Here is a 20,612-nt window from a genome sequence, read left to right as displayed (position 1 = left end):
TTATCGTGCATTTCATTGAATCTGCAACACAGAAAGTTGGCCGGAGTGAAAATGCGAATTTATATAACAAAAATGTGTGGTGTGTGTGTGTGTGTGTGTGTGTGTGTGTGTGTGTGTGCGCGTGTGTGCGTGCGTGCGTGCGTGCGTGCATGCGTGCGTGCGTGCGTGCTTGCGTGTGCGTGCGTGCGTGGTGACAGAAAATAGCCGAGCTACAAGCTCACAACATGCATTTCTCCTGGTCAGGAAGACCATAGTTATACATTATGTTGCGCGCCGTTTCAAACTGTTTTCAGAGAGACCACGTGACTTACTGTATCATACATGATAACACATACATGCCGTGTCATAGGCTCTTTAAATAATTATGTCAGATGATTCAATATAGCTAGCTACCGGTATAGCCTATATATTTAAACGTTAACTGTTTTAAAATTTTAAACTTTAATCAAATCTAAGTTGTCCAAATTGATTAACGTAGCACTTTTTGACAAATGTAATATGTAGCCTATCGTCAGGCATTAGGCATCAGTCCATAGTGGAGCAAAATGTTGGCATAGCAACAGCCAATGCATACCCATATTATATGCACTCACACATTGCACGCACAGTTGCACAATCAAGCTGGTTGACATGCACGCACAAGCACTCCAGCACGCTGGCAAGCATGCACGTGCATGACTATATGGTCAAAAGTAAGAGCATGCTCAGTATCCACCTTCCGACCCCCAGACAGCGCATGGCACGCGATGACTGATGATATCCCAATTCCACTGAGACCACATGACAGGGCTATGAGATTACAGGCACCAGTCTGCCATCAGCCGAGTGCACACGGGGTCCAGCCGGGCCAGCCTTGTTGTCTCCAGAAGCCTGTGGTCTCGCTCTGTCTAAATTGGCTTGGGAAGAGCTTGAGCTGCCATCTGGCTAAATCCCCACTAGCAGCACATCGATCCCCAGATTTAGTTTCAAGTAATATTAAGCACCTTAAATGTATCTTGTAATAAATAATAATGATAATAATAATAATAATAAACTGTAAATTTATAGCACAAAAAGCGTAAGTTATATGACTAAATTAATCATTCTTTGAAAATATACTCTAACTGCAAAATGTAACCTTGAACTGAAAACAAAGCGGTTCAGGTTCATGTGAGATTTTTTGCCTCCATGTCAAGGAGAAGAACAGATCTGATTACTATCACATCTACTGTATTTCATGTATTCTTTGTGATGAACAGTGTTGTTTTTCTGTGCAGCGCATCATGCGTGAAAACACACCTTGCCTAGTTTTGCAGCATGACTGACAGGGGCGTTGGTGGTTTCTCACATGAACCCTGTGTCATCCGCTAAAAGCAGAGCAATGCCCCAAGGGAGTCAACCCTGTGATCAACACTCTACTGATCACTCTCTGCACTGTATACACTGCTGTGGTTTCATGTTATGTTTAGCACTTCTCTTTGTTAACCTATAGTCTTGAAGCTCTGCACTGTTATTCGCACGTGTGTGTGTGTGTGTGTGTGTGTGTGTGTGTGTGTGCGTGTGCGTGTGCGTGTGTGTGTGTGTGTGATGTAAGAGAGGGGGAGAGAGAGAGAGAGAGAGAGAGAGAGTTGATTGTTCTTCATTCAGTAATCTCTGTGTTAACATTCACCTACTTGAAATATAACCTTAGTTCCAATGCAGTGTTAGTCAAACAATACATGATTGAACTGAACTGGTCTTGCCTTGTATCAATTAGCATGCTTTTAGCTCAGCCTGCCCTAGGGCAAGAATAATGTACTGGGTCTTTGAGCGGACACATTGGCAAAACAACTTTAATTTGTGAAAGAACACATCAACTAGATTGCTAGATTGACAGTTTTAGGAACTACAGTTTATTGAAGTATGTTTTTTTATCTTCTGGATTTTCAGTAGAAATTGAGCAGGCCGTGTTTTTTCCATAACTTTTTTCATTTATTTTTAATAATTTTGTTTTGTATTTGATTTTTCTCATTTTCCCAAAGAATTATTACAAATAAATGAAAAAGGTTATTGAGAAAACACGGCCTGCTCACTTATTAGGAGGGTAGTATGAGTAACCAGAAAATGTAATGGGTGTTTTTAATGAATCTATCATGGTTAAAATGGAGTTTGAAGTTACACATTTTGGGTGTGTATATGGAGAGGCCCTGAGCCTGGGGGGCAGATAATATTTACATCAAATATCTAAATATTGAATCAAGCAAATTAAAAAATGTGGAATATCCCTTTAAGCTCTCCTGTAAAGCCTGCAGCCGCACCCATTTGCTGCACTGCTTCACAGCTCATGTATCAATAATCCTTCTGTTCTGCACCCATGCCGTTTTCATATTCAAGACTGAATGTATTTCTTGAGTGTGGTTTAAAGATAAACATTGCTACGACTACATAGAACAAAGGCTCTTGTTTTGTTTATTTATGCCCCATGCAGGGAAACACATGGTGTGTGGATATGTTTCAGATATATCTGCCTGGAGCACAGAGCACACAATACTCATCTGTGTTCTGTGGGCCATATTGGCCCTATGGTCATGTTCTGCTGATGTTCTGTCTGTGCTCATGCTCTGTCCTGTGGCCTCTTCGCGATGTCTGTACATAGTTATGTAATGCTAACATTAGAAGAGTTGGGAGTTGAAATCCCACTTTTTAATTAACAACTTATGCCCTTAAAAACTTTCAAAAAATAGCAGATCTACCGGTACATGCTCACAATATGTGGTGTTGTGATGCATTGTACATGGGTTATTTATGAAAGATTTTAAACAGATCTTAAGTTGTGAAATATAATAAAGTTCTGTGAGTGATACATACAGTATGTGTTTTTTTTTATCCATCAAAAAGTGATGTGTTTATTTTTTATTTATTTGTTTGCTTATAAATTAAATATTCTCAAATATAAACTTTAATAATCAAATCTAGATTTTTCAAACAATTTTGCACCTTTTCAATTGGATTCCTCAGCAATGGCAGCAGTGACAGCAACTTCTGATGGAATGCTCACGCAGCAGGACCAATCTTATCACCAAACCTTGCATAGAAAGGTTCAAGGATGGCAAGTGGGGAATCCAACAAGTGTCGTTGTTGTGCCCAAACTTCTGTTTCTTCTGCCAAAGTGTGCTGGTGATGGTAATGCATTACTGATCCAATACCCAGTCGGCCAAAGCAGGGACTTTGATTCCCATTTGTAGCTACAGATAATCAATACCGGGTCATGGTGTGCCTTTACGATGCCCTCCATAAAGCTGATCTAAATACTGAGATTGGGGCCAGTGTATCAACTACGACATCTCTGTAGCAGGTCACAGTGGCCCAATGGAAAATTCAAAGTTCATTATGGTGTGATCAATATTTTCGCTGTGTCTGGATTCCCCCGCTCAAGAGACACGATATCCCACAACAGCGCTGAATTTGCAAGGGAAGGGGAGGAAACCCATGCCATTTGATATCTCTCCTCTCTGACCATTTATTTTTATGGCCAGTGCCGGTGATTTTATGTTTTATCTGTGGCTGTGCTTCAATCTGGTCAGACAGAATTAAATACATGCATTTGGGAATTGTAGACTGTCTGATATATTTGACATGTTTGATAATATAAAATTAAAACGATTCATTGCGACCGAAGGTTGCAGTTTACCATGACAAATGTCACAGCTTGTCCTTGTCCGTGTAGACGTGTGTGTAGACATGTGTGTACACATTTTTTACAGTCTATGGGTTTGGTATGTAAAAGTCCATATGGGTATTTATGCCCATATATGAAGATCCCTGATCCCTGTCATCGATATATATCGATGACATGGCCCATATCTGTGTGGCTGGTTCAGATAGGGATCTCCATGTATGGGCATAAAAGATATTGTATGTTGTGATGTCATGGGAACCACTCTAACAGAATCCCTTTTATGCCCCTATATATGGAGATCCCTGATGTGATCAATATTAAGCCCATATCTGACTTCATTTGGGAAAGCCCATATATGGAGGAAGACAGCCTATATCTGTGCGGCTGATTCAGACAGGGATCTCCATGTATGGGCATAAAAGAGATCTACTATATACAGTACATGGATCTCCATATATGGGTAACTGGTTCGATATACATCACTGGCCAGATGGCCAAGAATTGGTCGCATGTCGCCCTGAGGCGTCTTACTAGTAACAATTAATAACATTATTTAGGCCCGGATGGCTGGCGTAGGGGTCCGTGCAGCCTGACAGCGTATCGCGGGTTCGACTGCCAATCCTGACGACCTTTGCTGCGTGTCACTCCCCTTCTCTCTCTCCAAATTTCCTGTCAGTCTACTGTGATCTATCATTAAAGCCCCCAGGGGCCTCTGATTTTGTCCCTGAGCACCAAACGTGGCCCCTGGTATGGCTACTCTGATGGCAGACCCCTGATTAGTGTTTGTGCCAAGTTTGGTGCGGATCGGAGCAGTTACTAGCAAGTTACTGTCTCTGTCCAGTATTACCAGTAAGACTGCCTAATCGGGAGATCACAAATAGGGCAAAAATGTGTTTTTCCAAAATCTTCCTGATCCATGTTGATGACATGAGTGTAGACATACTGTGTGGTGATTTTCGTGATTTTAGGGCAAAATCTGTAGGAGCAGTGTCCAAAAATGTGTTTTTAAAAATCGGCCTGAAGGTGGCGCTATATGGGACAGATTCATGTTGATGGGATGAGTGTAGACATACTGTGTTGCGATTTGCGTGATTTTAGGGCAAAAACTGTAGGAGCAGTGTCCAAAAATGTGTTTTAAAAATCGGCCTGAAGGTGGCGCTAGAAGAGGGCCATGTGAGAAATGAGGGGTGGGGTCTCCGCGTTGCCTTGGTGGACGAATAGGTACCGGCCCCGGCTCTCCCGGACGCTCCTAGCCCGAGTTACGGCATTTTATGTGAGCTGCATTGGAGGGGGTCCTCCACTGGGGGCGCCACCACTTTTGCATCCGTTCTGGAGCACCAGGAGTGGGTGGTCCCCAGGAATTCCCTGTGAGCAGCCCCGTTGGGGTGGTCATTTTTGCACATTTGGTCATTTTTTACACCTGGGGGTCCCCCAGGGACCTGGGGGTCCCTGGAGCTCCGGGGGTCCTTGGAGGTTGTAGTTTGGCAGGTAAGGAGTGTGTGTGCAAAATTTGGCATGGATGGGGGCAACGGTTGTGGAGATATGAGCAGGGCAAAAGTGTAACGTGTGACGTGTGACGTGTGACGTGTGACAGACAGACGGACGGACGGACAGACGGACGGACAGCCGGTGGAGGTTTTGATAGTAAATGCGACCTACGGTCGCAATTATTTTCTGAATGTCACTTACGGCCTAAACATTAAGCAAAAAGCAATAAAATGTTGGAGCGCAAAGGGCTAAATGACATTTTAGCATAAACATATTAGTTTTGTATTTAAAAAATCACACCCAATGTGAAGTGAGCGGTGGTCGTGCTTGCATAACATCTTCAGACTAGGATTTAAGTCTAGGATGTACAGGCTATGCTACAAACACATTTTGCTATGGCAAAACGCTGAGGAAAAAGGCTACAGACATACAACATATGACATCACAAGACAAACATGATGCTACGCACACACATTTTACTATGGCAAAACACTGAGGAAAAAGGCTACGGACACACGCACAGCTACGGACACACACACATTTTGCTATGGCAAAACGCTGAGGAAAAAGGCTACAGACATACGACATATGACATCACTAGACAAACATGATGCTACGCACACACATTTTACTATGGCAAAACGCTGAGGCAAAAAGCTACGGACACACGCACAGCCACTTATAGGAGCGGTTTGCACCGCTCAAAAATATATAGTTTTGTACTTTTTGAAGTGGTGAAAACCGCTTCCAATGAGTGGCTTTGTGTGTCCCACGCCCATAAATTGGTCATTTTAGTCCAGAATGAACAGGTTTTTCAAAAACAAAATGTGTGTTTCATGTCCATATATGGTCATCTCAGTCCAGAATGAACAGGCTTTTTCAAAAACAAAATGTATGTCACCTCATGTCCATATATGGTCACTCCAGTCCAGAATGAACAGGTTTTTTCTGTCCCGTATGTCCAGAATATCAGTCCAGAATGAATAGGCTTTTTCAAAAAGCAAAATGTGTGTCCCATGTCCATATATGGCCATTTCAGTTCAGAATGAATAGGTTTTATCTGTCCTGTCCTGTCCTGTCCTGTCCTGTCCTGTCCTGTCCTGTCCTGTCCTGTCCTGTCCTGTCCTGTCCCGTCCCGTCCGTCCGTCCGTCCGTCCGTCCGTCCGTCCGTATGTGTGTAGTGTCTGTCCCGGTCTGATGATTGGATACTTTGAGGATTGGTCAAGCTTCACATGACAATTCGGCCCTCCAGATAAAATCATTAATTCATTCAGAATATAAAGAATGTATAGATCACAGAGTTCATAACTCTAGAACACATAGAATAAAAGTTCACCGCTTCACTTCGAACCGAGGTTTGATTTTTTATTTATATAACTATTGAAATATAAATGCCTTGAAGTTTAATCTGTATAAAGACTTAAATATGTTGTTTTTAATAAAATATTTACAGTTCATCAAAAGTTAGTTCACTGATGCCCTTTGCGCTTCAAGCCCTGGAAATACCGTGGCTTTTCAGTGGAAACTGGCACAGGTGTGGAAGTGGGCATACGTGTGTGTGTGGACATGAGCTCCTATGGGGGTGGGCGTGACACTGATGGAGTCCCTATTTTGGGCATGTTTCTTTTCATTCCATCTACAAACCCAGCTCTGACAAAGGTGGTTAAAGAAAACCACCCCAACTGCTCAGTTTTTTGTTTTGTTTTTATTTTGAGAAATAGTACCCTGGAAACAGTGTTTTGTTATCGTTGCCTCATAATCCATGCGTGTCTCACAGCACCTTTAGGGTAAACTGCTGGCCTGAGTGGCAGAGGAGGAAAAATAGAAGCATAATGAATTAGATCATTGCTACTTGCAAGCTTGTGATAAAACCCCCGAGGTAGACGTTCTGTTTGATGATACAAACGCCATAATTACACATCAAAGACATTTTTTAAGCCTTTCATTTTGAAGTAAATTCTGCCTTACAGTGATGAATGAGAGAAAAGTGAGAGTATAGTTAGTGGATGAGAGAAACTGGGAGCCATGGCATTGGAGGAGGGTCGAAGTACGCTAAGTGGCACCTCTATGAATTGTTACCCTGTGCAGTCTGTTTGTGTGTCTGTCTGTTCATGAACAAAATACATTGAGAATGGATGCACAGATGTTCCTGAAACTAGGTGGGAATGATCATTAGGCTGCCCCAAAGAGATCCTTAACTTTTTGGATTAAAGGATCAAAGGTCAAGATCACAATAAAGGTCAAAACTACATCATTGGTCACAGCGAGAAGCACAAAGATTAGGTTTGATGTGTTGATTCATTGTGGAAAATGTTATTAAGTGATCCTTTGCCATTTGTGACACCATACTGTGCCATCAACTAACGATTACACACGTTCTGTCTGTGTGGCTATAGGCCAATTCACCGGACCGCAAAGGTCTAAATGTTAGAATAGCAGGGGTTTGTGGGGTACGCTAATGCATAGAAATGATGCCTTGTCAAGGCTGCATTTTCATTTTCCCAGCACAAAATGTAACAAGTAAAAAGTAAACTCTAAAGGCTGAAGCATGCTCCAGCACGAACACAATTACGTCATATGAAGTAAAGTCATTTGAAGTCATATAAAGTCATATGAAGTTCGGCAGTACCTTTCAGAACCTTAATAACTAGCAGAAAACCTCCAGAACATCTTGTAAGATTGGTCAGACCCTCGATGCGCTTGTGATATTGTTGTTTTATTTCCGCACTCTCTCAGCAACGTACCATGGACTGTTTTGAAGAAAGGTTGGCTGAGCATAATCTCTCTGTGAGCGACTACAATAACAACCAAATGGCAGGGGTTAGTTAATTTATTAAGTGTGGTTTCCCTGATCTTCTCTTGTTTACATGTATTATTTTAACAATAGCTTTTACTTATTGCCAAGAGAATTGTTTGCCATTATGTAGGTAGATATGAATCCAAATTTAACTGGAACCATGTTTTTAGTTCATACATGGGTAACACAGCTTGTTGACAATAGAGATGCAACAAAGTCATGGGCAATTATTGTCTTGTTTTAAGTTATCCTATTCATTTATGTGACTTGGGATTTCGGAATGGTCCAGAAACTTATACCATCTCATCCCAACTAAAATGTACATTTTAATGGATACACCTGAACTCTTGTGTTCAGGTGTATCCATTTGAATGGATACATCCAAACCCCTGTGTTCTTGTGCTTTAATGAATATGGTACATCAGAAGCTCTGTGTTCTTGCCTTTAGTTTAATGGATACCTTGCCGTTGAGGCACCCATCTTCAAACAGATGTTAAATTGCACCCTGTGTGTCATATCTTCAGCTCAGTGGCAGCCTCTGTATTTCAAGCTGCATATTTTATACACCTACAGTCTGTTGGAAGTAGATATCAGGGGCAGGGCTGGCCTGTCAGAAGATGAACTCACAACTGCCCATACTGAACATAGACACGCACGCTCACACGCTCACACATAGACGCGTGTTCGTGCACTCTCACACAAACACGTGTCTCCTCTGAGGGAACTTAAACGAGGTGCAGGACGTAGCATCTGTTTCCTGTCGGTGATGAAAAAATACACTTACCGTAACTTGATCCAAGTGAACCACTGTGGTTTTCTCATATTTGGACAGATTATTATGTTGGGAAAGGCAGTCTAATTGGATAAGCCTAGTGAAAAGGCAACGCACTTTACTCATCACTTTTCCGCTCCGGGAAAATGAAAACGCAGCCTTGACAAGGCATAATTTCTAGGCATTAGCGTACCCCACAAATCCCTGGGTAATACCCCAAAATGGTCTGATGAGTATCTAATCGGAACAGTGAAAAACACGATGGACAGCTACCAATTATTTCAATTCTGTCGCCTAGACAGTTTGTCTGTCTTTCTGACGGTTGCCCCATGATTTTCCTTCTCTCCCCTGTTATTATTCCATTTCCTCCCCGTGTAACGGAAGGACCGAAATAACCCTGCTGAAATCTACGGCTCTCTGGGGGCAGAGGCTTTGTGTCCGAGACGACGGGAGAACAACGGTGGAGCTGCTGGCTGAGTGGAGCCCTGTGATCCGAGTTCTCTGGTTTCAAGGCCTCCCAGGGAACCAGCCACACACACACACACACACACACACACACACACACACACACACACACACACACACACACACACACACACACACACACACACACACACACACACACAGCTCATTACAGGGGCGGCCATTATGGAGACAAGAACGAGATACACCGCGTGAGAGACTCTCAATATCCATGATTCACAAGGAAGGGGGGGGTAAAGTATACATCTTTGACCACGGGGTCTTACCAGAAGAGATTCAATCTGAGACTGAGGCATGTGATGAAGGATGTGGTACACACTAAAACAAAACCATTTAAAGCTGCAATTCCTAGTTCCATCATATTTTATGTCCTGACCTTGAGACTCGAACTTCAGTCCCCCGCACGAGCGCCTAAACTTCTACTGCTGAGATACTAGATATAGGAAGGAAGGATATAGTGAGCTTTTGAGTTTCACAGAATAAAACTTGTCAATCACTTGGTCCTACACGACCATAGGATAGCTTATATATTCATCAATAGAAGAGCAGGGAGACATCCAACACCAATGCCTCCAGTTGTTTTAGTTATATTGTATTTAACATATTCTATCATTCAAATTAGTTAAACTATGTTTTTTCCTTCACTGAAAAATGTTATGGATTGCAAATGGTCCATTTCTCTGTCCTCTTTCAGAAAGCCAGTTTTAGGTTGCATGAGTCAACGTCCAAGCTGATTCATAGATGGGAGGTTTTAACAGATGATGAAACATTTGATCAAACTTGCTGTGGCCCTTGACTCGATAACTGTCCCAAAACCCACATGTTGATGTGACTGCACACTACAAACACACACACACACACACACACACACACACACACACACACACACACACACACACACACACACACACACACACACACACACACACACACACACACATAGACATCTCTCTGGAGGACCGCTGTCAGATTCAGACTAATGAGATGCGACTGACGCTAGGAAACATTTTTTTCTCTCACATGCTCCGTCAATCACAGTTACATATCGGCACCCATCATCTACTCATCCACACATGCATGGACACTTCTGTGTCCACAAGTCATGGACACACACACACGTGCACTCTCCCTCACAGTTCAACACATGCAGACAGATCCAATGGCACATGCTAGTGAGACCCTGAGACTGTGTCCGTCACCTGCTGTGTCCTCTTGGAACCACAGGGGCAGAAACATATATTCCAGTTCAGTTATCACAATGCATTATTTTATCCCCTTATCTCTATTTTAGACCTTGCCATACCGGTACGATGGTGTCTCGCAGCAAAAATAGCCAACCTACAATCTCATAACGCTGCAATGTTGTGAGCTTGTAAATCTTCACATTTTCACATTTTTATACTGTAAATGTAAATCTTCACATTTTCACCACCTAAGTGGTTATTGAATGAGTTAATGGTTTTGTTCACTTTCTCAGTTCCTCAAAAGGTTGGTCCTTGATGGTTGGGTGATGACGTGTCCTGTTCCTGCATGTGCAACGTGCTGTGAATGTGACATTCTGCTGCATTACCGGTATGTGCAGTTGATTACAGGGGTATGATGCTGTATGTGTATGTAATAGATATGTGGCGTTTACCAAACAGTGGTTATTGTAATTGAAGAGTGCATTAATGCACTTAACATCAAGCCTGGTCTTAAAAAAAAGGCAGTTTCAGCATCCTCAAAAGCATCCCCCACCACCTACTGTACTACTATCACTAGAGCTGAGGTGGCGTCTATTACTCCAAGTGTCTATTTACAGTCCCCGGGCATGCTGGGACATGTCTCATGTTCCTAGAGGTCTTATCATCAGCTCTGATTGAGCTGGTCTGTCTCCGTCATCCCTGGTGTGCTGTTGATGTAAGCAGATCCCTGCTCTAGTAATGGGCCCTGGGTGCTCCCATGCAGCTCTCCTCATGCATTATTGAGAGACAGATTTACTTGCACGATTCAAAACAAACCTGTGTATTTTGGCGCTGGAGAACTGATGCTGCTGGGGCCACAAGGAGATAATTAGGGAAGTCTCTGGTGGCAGTTCACCCTGTTGCCCGCCGCCATGGTAACAGCCGCATGCCGAAGCAGTGCCCAAATTTGGAGATGACTGACATCACTGATACGTCTCCGACATTACGTCTGAGACTCATTCATTCAATCACTCATACATTCAATCACTCATATACTGTGCACACCACATAACCCAAACTCAGCTCATAATTTGGAGCATAATATTTTTCGAGCGGGGACTATATATACTGTAAATGTATACCAGTGTATCTATATATCTATATCTATATATCATTTATTTATGTATTTATTTTTTATAACAGAACCACTCTTCCGGGTCACACAGGATACTCCAGGGGAATTAACTGATTAATGCTACTCCGCCTTAACAAAGCATTGCAGTTGATCATGAATCGCTGCAGCGAGTGACAGTCCCTGGAGTATTGCATAAAATAAATCCTTGCATGTAATGTAAATTGATGCTATTGCTGCAGTTTTTCTTTATTCATGAAAACATACATGATCGTTTTTCACATGGTGTGCGTTTCATTTCCAGTGTCTCTGAAACCTGTTAATGTAAAAGATACAGTGCATAGTTTTTGTCAGACAACAGCTACATTTAATAGAAAGCTTTTTCTTTTCAAAGGGGGAACGTAAAGATTAATTGGCTAAAGAGAAGTAAGTACATTTGCACAGCCCATAATTTAACTCATCCTATTTGGAGCAGTGGGCAGCTACCGTGCTCACAGAGCAGTTAAGAGTTCATCGTCTTGCTCAAAAACATTTCGATGTGCTGCCGAGAGGAGCCGAGATCCAGCCAGGAACCTTAAAGATTGCAAGATGACCGCTCTGCCTCCTGAACACATTTAACGGCTCTGACATACTGACACACATTTTGATGATACATGTGACTTAAACACTTTCCTGACAATCCACTGTGCAAACACCGGCCGTTTGTTCAAGGAAAAAAACAACATGATATATGATGATCAAAGGGCTCCTTCTTAACTTGAACTTATCAATGAACTCCACTTTCTGTGGCCAACTTCAATGGACAGTTGTTGAGCCAGCATTCAAGGTGTCAACAAACCCTTTATCCAAACAATCACACAATTAGGATTGTCACATGTAGGATATTTCCAGGTACCCAACAAGTCGGAAAGGAAGGTGTGACGTGAGAGATCTCAGATAGTGGTCAAGGGTATTGTTAGAAAATGTAGGTCAGGGAAAGAAATCCTATTGGTGGTGATGCAATGGGCAGCTTTAAATGCAGTTTCTCTGTTACAGTGCGGTTAGAAGAGTAGCTGGCCAATAATCGCACATCCTGTCTGTTTCCTAGGTGGTGCAGGGCATGCAGTGACTGCGAGGGTGGCTTCAGTGCAGCAGGCTGCAGCAGCTGTAGACTGGGGATTGCACTGCATGAGGAAGGGAAACTATAGCAGCTGTGTGGGTTTTGCACTATGTTGCTATTTCCATTCTCATGTGTAATTTCCATGTGGCAAAGCCGAAAACAGCAACCAAATCTCGTCTCAGTTAGAGTGTGTGGGTGTGTGTGTGTGTGTCCTGAGAACACATGAATTCATAATGAGCGGCAGTAGAGCTTTTTATAGTCCACCGCAGGCTGAAATACATTAACCTCCTGTCTCAGATTCCCATTATAAATCCTTAGTGAAAATCTATATTTTCAGCCTGGGTTTTCTGTGTGTATAAACTATTAGCCTCAACATGGCCAATGTGATTCTCATGGCTGTAAGAGTGACCATCCAGGTAAAGAAATCCTCATCCACCTGTCTCCTCTCGGCAGCTGCAAGCTCACTTTTCTTTTCCCTTATGTCTTATTCAGGCACTGTGTGCTTACAGTGTCAGTGTGGTGATACTGTATAGTGTTACAGTGAATTGCTTTTGTACTCTAGAGAAGTCGTGGTTGCTATAACTGCAACAGTAGTAGTTCAGTAAGGCTGTGGTTAAAATGTGGAACTTCTGCAATGGTTCCATCTAACATGCTATCATGTAACGTCTGGGCCTGAGGGAGAGCATCAGTGCACACCGTAGCAGCGGGGCATGCTGGGATGCAGACCAAGGCAAACCATTGCTTGAATCGCACCACTCAGCCCCTAGACAGGAATACTAATGGCTACATCAATACGGCAACTCCCAGACATCCATATAGGAGACAGTGGAGGAACTCCTTTGGGGTTTCACATGAATAATGACATTGCACATACACCGCAATGGGCCGCCCAGGAGGAGCAAATGCTGCTACTGTGCTCTGTGTGTTTGGGATATTAATAACTATCCAAGCCTATATATGACAGCCAGGGAGCCATGTGCTATTGGTGGCATTTGTGTGGGCCTGTTGCTATGTGGGTTTGTACTGAGGATGACGGTGAAGTGAACTGTCTGAGACAGGCTTTCCACACACAGAGCAGTACTAGAGGTGGCAGTGTGCTTGGGTATCAGTCATGGTGAGGGGACATGGCTTCTCTCTCACCAAAAGTCATAGATGCTGGTGTGACTCGGTCCTTCCAAGACTGTGTGGTGTGAATATCAAATAGTATGCCAAACAAAAAGGCATTGATTCCAGGTGGACAATTCTGCACCTTTACATGAAGGCTGGTTTTATTAAAGGAGCTATAGTCAACTTTTTCATTGTAGGGCCGACACTTTGTTTACATCCTAGTCTATAGACTTTTACATCCTAGTCTATAGACTAGAATGTAAACAAAGTGTCAGTCTGACAATGGCCAAAATGATTATTTCATCATTATTTTACGCTTTTTGTGGTCATTTTTGAATAGAAACACATATATGAAGCTTATTTTTTATAAAATATTTTCGAAACATTATTTTTATTTTAGCATTTGTTTTTCAAGAAAAAGTTGACTATAGCTATAGTATGTGTAATTGATTTTCATACAACAGGGTTCCCCAATTAGTTTTCCCCAAGGGCCAAATTATGTCTAGGGTACCAAGCCGAGGGCGGAGGGCCACAGCATTACAGGGGGCGACGGTGGCGTTCCCGCTACTCCAGCGACAGTTCAGATATCGTTGTTGTTGGGTGAAAATCTTGTATGTCCAAAACCGTTCGTTTTGCATTTATCATTTAAAAAAATATTTAAACTAGTGAAAACAGCCGATCTACAAGCACACAACGCCTCGCACCGCGAGGCGTTGTGTGCTTGTAGATCGGCTGTTTTCACTACTTTTGTGCGACGGCCTTGTACGATGAAGCAGGGCTTTTCTATTTGTGCAAATTTGGAAATACGAGTTTCCACCCGACAACGACGATATACTAGTGTTGTTGCTGCTCTTATACCACCATTATTACTGGGGTTGGTGGGGGCCAGACAGTAGCCCCTCGCGGGCCGCAAATGGCCCGCGGGCCACCTATTGGGGAATCCTGTCATACAAGATACAGTAAACGGTTTGTAGAGATCCCTTTGGGGAAATGTTCCTGTCCACATCCTATTGGGAGTGGTGTGCAACCCAGGGGGCACACAGGGAGCAATTAGGAGTTTCGGGGACACCTTGACTTGAAACCTGGCAGAGTTGGAATCAAATCAGGTCCTTCCGGTTCACAGACGGCTGCTCTATGTCCTGAGCCACTGCCACCCAATTGTCTAATAATTTAAGGATGCAGATGTTATGGCTCTTGTAACTTACAGTAGTCAGGTAAGAATGGTGTGCACACTGCACAGTGCACTATAGATTAAACCAGCATTCATTGTTTTTCTTTTTTTTATATACCTTTGGCATATGAATCAATGCAGTTTATACCAGTAGGCAGTAGCTTGGCAAAAACTCCCTGACTACCTGCTGCTTAGAACATTTAAAACCCGGTCACCCATTTGATGCTAATGATTATTATGCCGATACTGCTTGCAGTGAGGTGATACCGCTACATTATGTCCAAAGACTTTTCCAATGAATGTATGGACCTCTATTACTTCTGAACACACTGCTTCTACACATACCCCTAACAATAATCATTGGGAAAGGGAATGAATCATCGATACTGTACCATTGTAAAATGTTTTAAGCTCTTAAATGTGCATCCACATTATTATGAAAACTTACAATGTAATGCCCTAGTGAAGCTTTGTTTTTTTATAGATGAATTCCCACAAGTGGTATTATTATACTAATGTAATTCATATGAACTATGATGACACTTTCATGTAATTGTTTTGTTTTTTATTTGTAATTTTCTGAGGTTCACATAACCACATTTTTCTTCTTTAAAAAATAACAAATATTTACTTACACTTAATGCGTCTTACTTTGTACATCTTCATACATTAAGATTGTTTTCTTTTGCACAGCAAAGATATGACATATATGTTTATGACAACATACGAAGAGACGATATTATGTACATTGCAATGAACGTAATACTCGACTGAATTCCACAACAGTGCAAAATATACGAAATAAATGAACAGGCTGATACAAAAGGCGTCCTGAACGGAGAGCGGAGGGTGTCTGTTTACACTCAATGACTGAACGTGCTTTCAAAACGGAATGTTTGGATCATTCGGGGGCAAAAAAAAGGCATTTCCATGATAGAAACAGGTTGGGTAAACAGGCTTGGTTGGGGCTAAAACAAATCCTCTTAAATAAAAGAGAAGGAATTAACAGTGCGCGTCCTTGTACGCACCCGGACTTTCAATCATCATCTCTAAAATGTGCATGCACTTAATTTGTCCTTTTTTACTGTGTGTGTGTGTGTGTGTGTGTGTGTGTGTGTGTGTGTGTGTGTGTGTGTGTGTGTGTGTGTGTGTGTGTGTGTTTCCTCAATACATCATTCAGTGACAGCCTGTCCCCGTGCTGCTAATTGTCCCCAGAACCCTTGAGCTCTTTCCTATATCCTTTCAAGTCTGCCAGGAGAGGAGAGACGAAACGTTTGACAACGTGCTGCAGTATGATAAACAAACAGGACAATGTTTCTTAAGTTGTGTAGAGAGACCTCATGGCTCAAAAAAATAAAATAGAAGTTCAGTGGTGCCTGAATTAATCAGGCAATTTCCTGCAGCCTTCCTCCCTCTTCGAATCCGTTCGTAACAACAGTGACAACAGAGATGGGCTCCTGGTTGCTCTCTATGGAGGACTCGCTGCCCGTGCTCTCGCCGGACAGCAGTCTGGTGACCCTGAGGTCCGCTTTCAGTGTCTGCACGTCGTTTCCTATGCTCATCTCTCCCAGGTCGTTAATGATCTGCGACAGCTCCTGCTTTCCGTTGCTAACACAGTCATCGTCCGTGTCGAGGACGTCCTCGCACTCAAAGTGCATCGCCTTCTCCTCCTCCTCCTCCCCGACCAAGTCCTCGGTTATCGAGCCCAGTTTGGGCGCGCTCCTGCTGCGCTCCACCGGGGGTTTGTAGTAACACTGTCCGTTGAGGAGCTTCCTGAGGGGGACCAGCGGGATGGTCTGCTCCCCGATGAGCTGCTGGTGCTGGTGCCGCGCGTCGTCCCTCCTCTTTAGTCTCTTGAACTCGGCGAGAGCCGTGGCGGAGGTCTGGTACAGCAGCAGCGCCATGGCTTTCGCCTTCTCCGGCTTGGACACCATCACTGCGTGGCACCGGAGCATCACCGCCTTGTGCTTCATCTCGTGCCTGTAAATCCACGCGAAGATCTTGGGTAGCCTCGGGTCCGCAACGCAGTACGTTATCCGGTGCAGCAAGTACAAATGTCCCGGCCGCCGCGCCTTATCGTCCACATGCACCATCCTGATGCCCTGCGAGCTGATGGTGAGCTTCATCTTGGTGCCGTTCTTGCCCATCTCGCTCTTCCCCCAGATCTTGCTCACCGCCACGTCCGTGCAGCCGTCTCCTTTGGACTGGATGGTGGTGGCGTTCCCCAGGTAGAGGACGGTGTACGTGGGGTCCTCGCTGGTGATCTTCACCTTTTTCCTCTTGGACTTGAACATGCTGCCGACCCGGTTCAGCGCGCTCTCCGGGCAGGATTTTGCGAAGGAGGTGAGCGCCGAGTAGTTGAGACTCACCGCATAGCCCTTCTGCTTCGACTGTTTGTCTTCCTCGATCAAGTCGAACTTATTTTTCTTCCAGGGCAGCATTATACGGTCGTCGTTTCCCGTCCAAAGCAACGGAATATACTGGAACTACAAACTGCTCTCGTATTGCACTCAAGTGTTGTAGGTATTTGTTACTCTACTCCGTGAGAGCGAATGGCAAAGATAGTCATATGTCCATCCTCTAAAGTGGTCTTGTCCATTGTATTGCGTTATGATCCCATCACCACAGCTCTGTGGTGCAGCTTGAAGTTGACTACTGGAAGAAGTGAGATGCTGCTTGCTGTTTATATGCTGGGCCAAACCAACTCAGCGCGCCTGGGGGGGAGCAGGGCTAAACCAAAGCAGGTGTTTTGTTTGTGGACTGTTGTTCAGTCAGTGTGGCTGTCGATGTTGTAGCCTTGCCTGAAGTTGGACGATGACATGATTTTGGATGATCAAACACATGATATGTCAGAATGAATCTATCTATCTATCTATCTATCTATCTATCTATCTATCTATCTATTATTTTACAGATGTATCTTAGGTCTGTGTAGATTCTATCTTTATTGGTTATGGCTATCTATTTTAGCCAGCAATGCAATGTAACTTGCCACCAATGCATGTGACAATAAACACATTGAACTTGAAGCATCATGATGTTGTTGTTATAAAGTAATAATTACAGTGTATTGAAACTGTTGATTTTTTTTCTATGGTTATTTGTTAAGTTTGGCATTTATTTTTAATGCACTATGCAGACTAGAGTGCTTAGGCTTAGATCACATTCAATATGGTTGTCTCATGAATAATTAGGCTAATAGACTAATCATGAGTCTTCTCAATGTAATCATCATTTCAGAAATTACTGGAAAAGTTGTGTTCCTTAAAGCCACATCATCAAAGTGTTTTCTTAGATTTGCTCTTATTTAAAAAGGAGAAATCTGTTATGATGATTCGTTAACTGTGATCTGCTGTGGGTTGTACACACTAGAATTTAGTGTATAGCCTACCAGTGTTGCCAGATTTTGCGAGAAAATAAGCAACCATGTCTATGAAAACAAGCCCAAAATAAGTGGCAATGCAAAGTTGTGGATTTTCAAACAAATCTTGGGCGTAAGGTTTTTTCTAAACATTTCAACATCACAAATCTGAGGGGCATGGGGTCCCTGGTACAACATAAGTACATTAATTTAACATTAGGAAACAAGCACAAATAAGCATTTTACACACACACACACACACACACACACACACACACACACACACACACACACACACACACACACACACACAGACAAAGGCAATCTGGTCCCGAAACTACCAATAATTTACAAGCAACTTTACAGAAAAACAAGTCGCTTATAAGCAGACATGGCAACACTGGTATAGACTGCAATGCTGTCAGGTTGTTGTCCTCATTTGAAAAATGGTTCTATGCTGCCATCTATTGGCGTGATAGGAATGTGAATATGCATGTAACATATCAACCAATATAATGTGATTATGCTGAGTAACCATAGAAAACTGTTTTCTATAGGGGTGGACTCAGGTAATGTGGGCCGCTTTTTGGTAAATCGCCTGGGAAACTAAGAAAAAGCAGTGCAGAACGCTGAATGTATTTTTTATAGTTAATATAGACTGTCCTTAATATATTTGTGTTAAATGTATGTAGGAAAATTAGATGGTTATTTTTTTTTAAATGTTTAAGCTTAAAATGTCACACATTTTCAAGATTAACACTTTTCAGGTTTTTTGAGCCACCTGATCAGCTAAAATGGGCCACTTTAGGGTTGACCCCATTAATTCCTAGCTCTTTAAAATTTAACAGCCAATGACTGCACATGTTTCTTGCCACAACTGTACTTGACACAAAACAATCAAAATTTGAGTGGTCTTTGGTTGTTTTGGTGGGAAGAGCAATGTCTCAAAACTAGCCTGCAGAGGAGAATTGCATTGTCCAAACATATCTAATTTGTCAGTTATAAGTTTGACAAGTGAATAAAAAACAAATGCACATCGATAAAAAATATATATAATATATATGTAGACGGCCTTAACCAGAAACAATGCTTATATTTTGCATATCTAGTGTATTTTTATATTAAATCATATTTTTGTCAGTGGCCCATCTTACCCTAACCCTAATAAGGTAATGTGAGCCACTCATCTGCTATAATGAGCCAAAGCAAATCAAAGCAAAACAGTCAAACAAGATTTGGAGGTCAATTTAATTTCATTCATTGAATTTAATTTCAATAATGGTACCGTTGGAACCGGCTCGCCGCCCCGCACACGATGGTGCCATCGCGGACCCCCGCGGACCCCCAGGGCCGGCGCCAGGCCCCAAAAACCGGGCCTGGGGAGCTCCGGGGACCCCCAGGGACCCCCAGGGCCGGCGCCAGGCCCCCAAAAGCGGGCCTTTGCACCACTCTGGCCGGCCAGGGACCACCAGGGACCACCAGCGGGGGTCCCCGGAGGTCCCTGCCCGGCCTCCGAGCACTGCCGCCCGGGGACCACCTCCGGGGACCCCCAGGGACCCCCAGGGCCAGCTCCAGGCCCCCAAAACAGGGCCTGGGGACGGCCAGGGACCACCAGGCACCACCAGGCACCACCAGGGACCACCACCGGAGGTCCCTGGCGGGCCTCCGAGCACTGCCGCCCGAGGACCACCTCCAGGGACCCCCAGGGACCCCCAGGGCCGGCTCCAGGCCCCCAAAACAGGGCCTGGGGACGGCCAGGGACCACCAGGGACCACCAGGGACCACCACCGGAGGTCCCTGGCGGGCCTCCGAGCACTGCCGCCCGGGGACCACCTCCAGGGACCCCCAGGGACCCCCAGGGCTCATTTCTGAAGGTGGCCCACCTAAGCTAACACAAAACATAATGCTAATGAAGGTGGCCCACCTAAGCTGGCCCAGCTAAGCTTTCACCACAATTGACTATGGTAATGTGAGCCACTTACAAAAACGTCATTATTTATGAAAAATGATTTCATTAAGCAAAATATCAACATCATGCCTGGTAAAGGACATCTTAACACACATTTTGCACCAGTTTTTATAAATGTGCATTTGTTTTCATTGATGTAGTATCCTTAGCAATCTCAAGTTAAAACTTTGTGTCTCTGCACCCACCTTGCAAATTCTTCCAGCAGGTCTTGTTGTGTGGCTTAGCTCCTCCCATCAAAACGACTATGGACCAATCAAATCACTTGTTGGTGTCAAGCACAGCTGTGGCAAGAACATGTGCAGCCATTGGCTGCAAAGATTTAAAGGCACAGTTGCTAGGAGCCTGAAACTATGGCTGGCTCACATTACCTGATGGCCCACATTACCTGAGTCCACCCTATAACTAAACTGTAATTTCGTGTAGGATAGTTTTA

General features: G+C 43.5%; 1 protein-coding gene across 1 annotated transcript; it reads right to left on the bottom strand.

Moving 5' to 3' along the window:
* Positions 1-15,546: 15,546 nt before the first annotated feature.
* On the bottom strand, positions 15,547-17,466 carry fam43a (family with sequence similarity 43 member A). The gene has a single exon (XM_080725013.1). It carries the CDS (start codon positions 17,288-17,290, stop codon positions 16,235-16,237), a length of 1,056 nt encoding a protein of 351 aa, XP_080581139.1. The 5' UTR covers positions 17,291-17,466; the 3' UTR covers positions 15,547-16,234.
* Between the last annotated feature and the right edge of the window lie 3,146 nt (positions 17,467-20,612).

This window comes from Nannobrachium achirus, assembly GCF_963921795.1.
Source record: "Nannobrachium achirus genome assembly, chromosome: 1".
Taxonomy (NCBI): domain Eukaryota; kingdom Metazoa; phylum Chordata; class Actinopteri; order Myctophiformes; family Myctophidae; genus Nannobrachium; species Nannobrachium achirus.
This window is presented reverse-complemented; position numbering and strand designations above follow the sequence as displayed.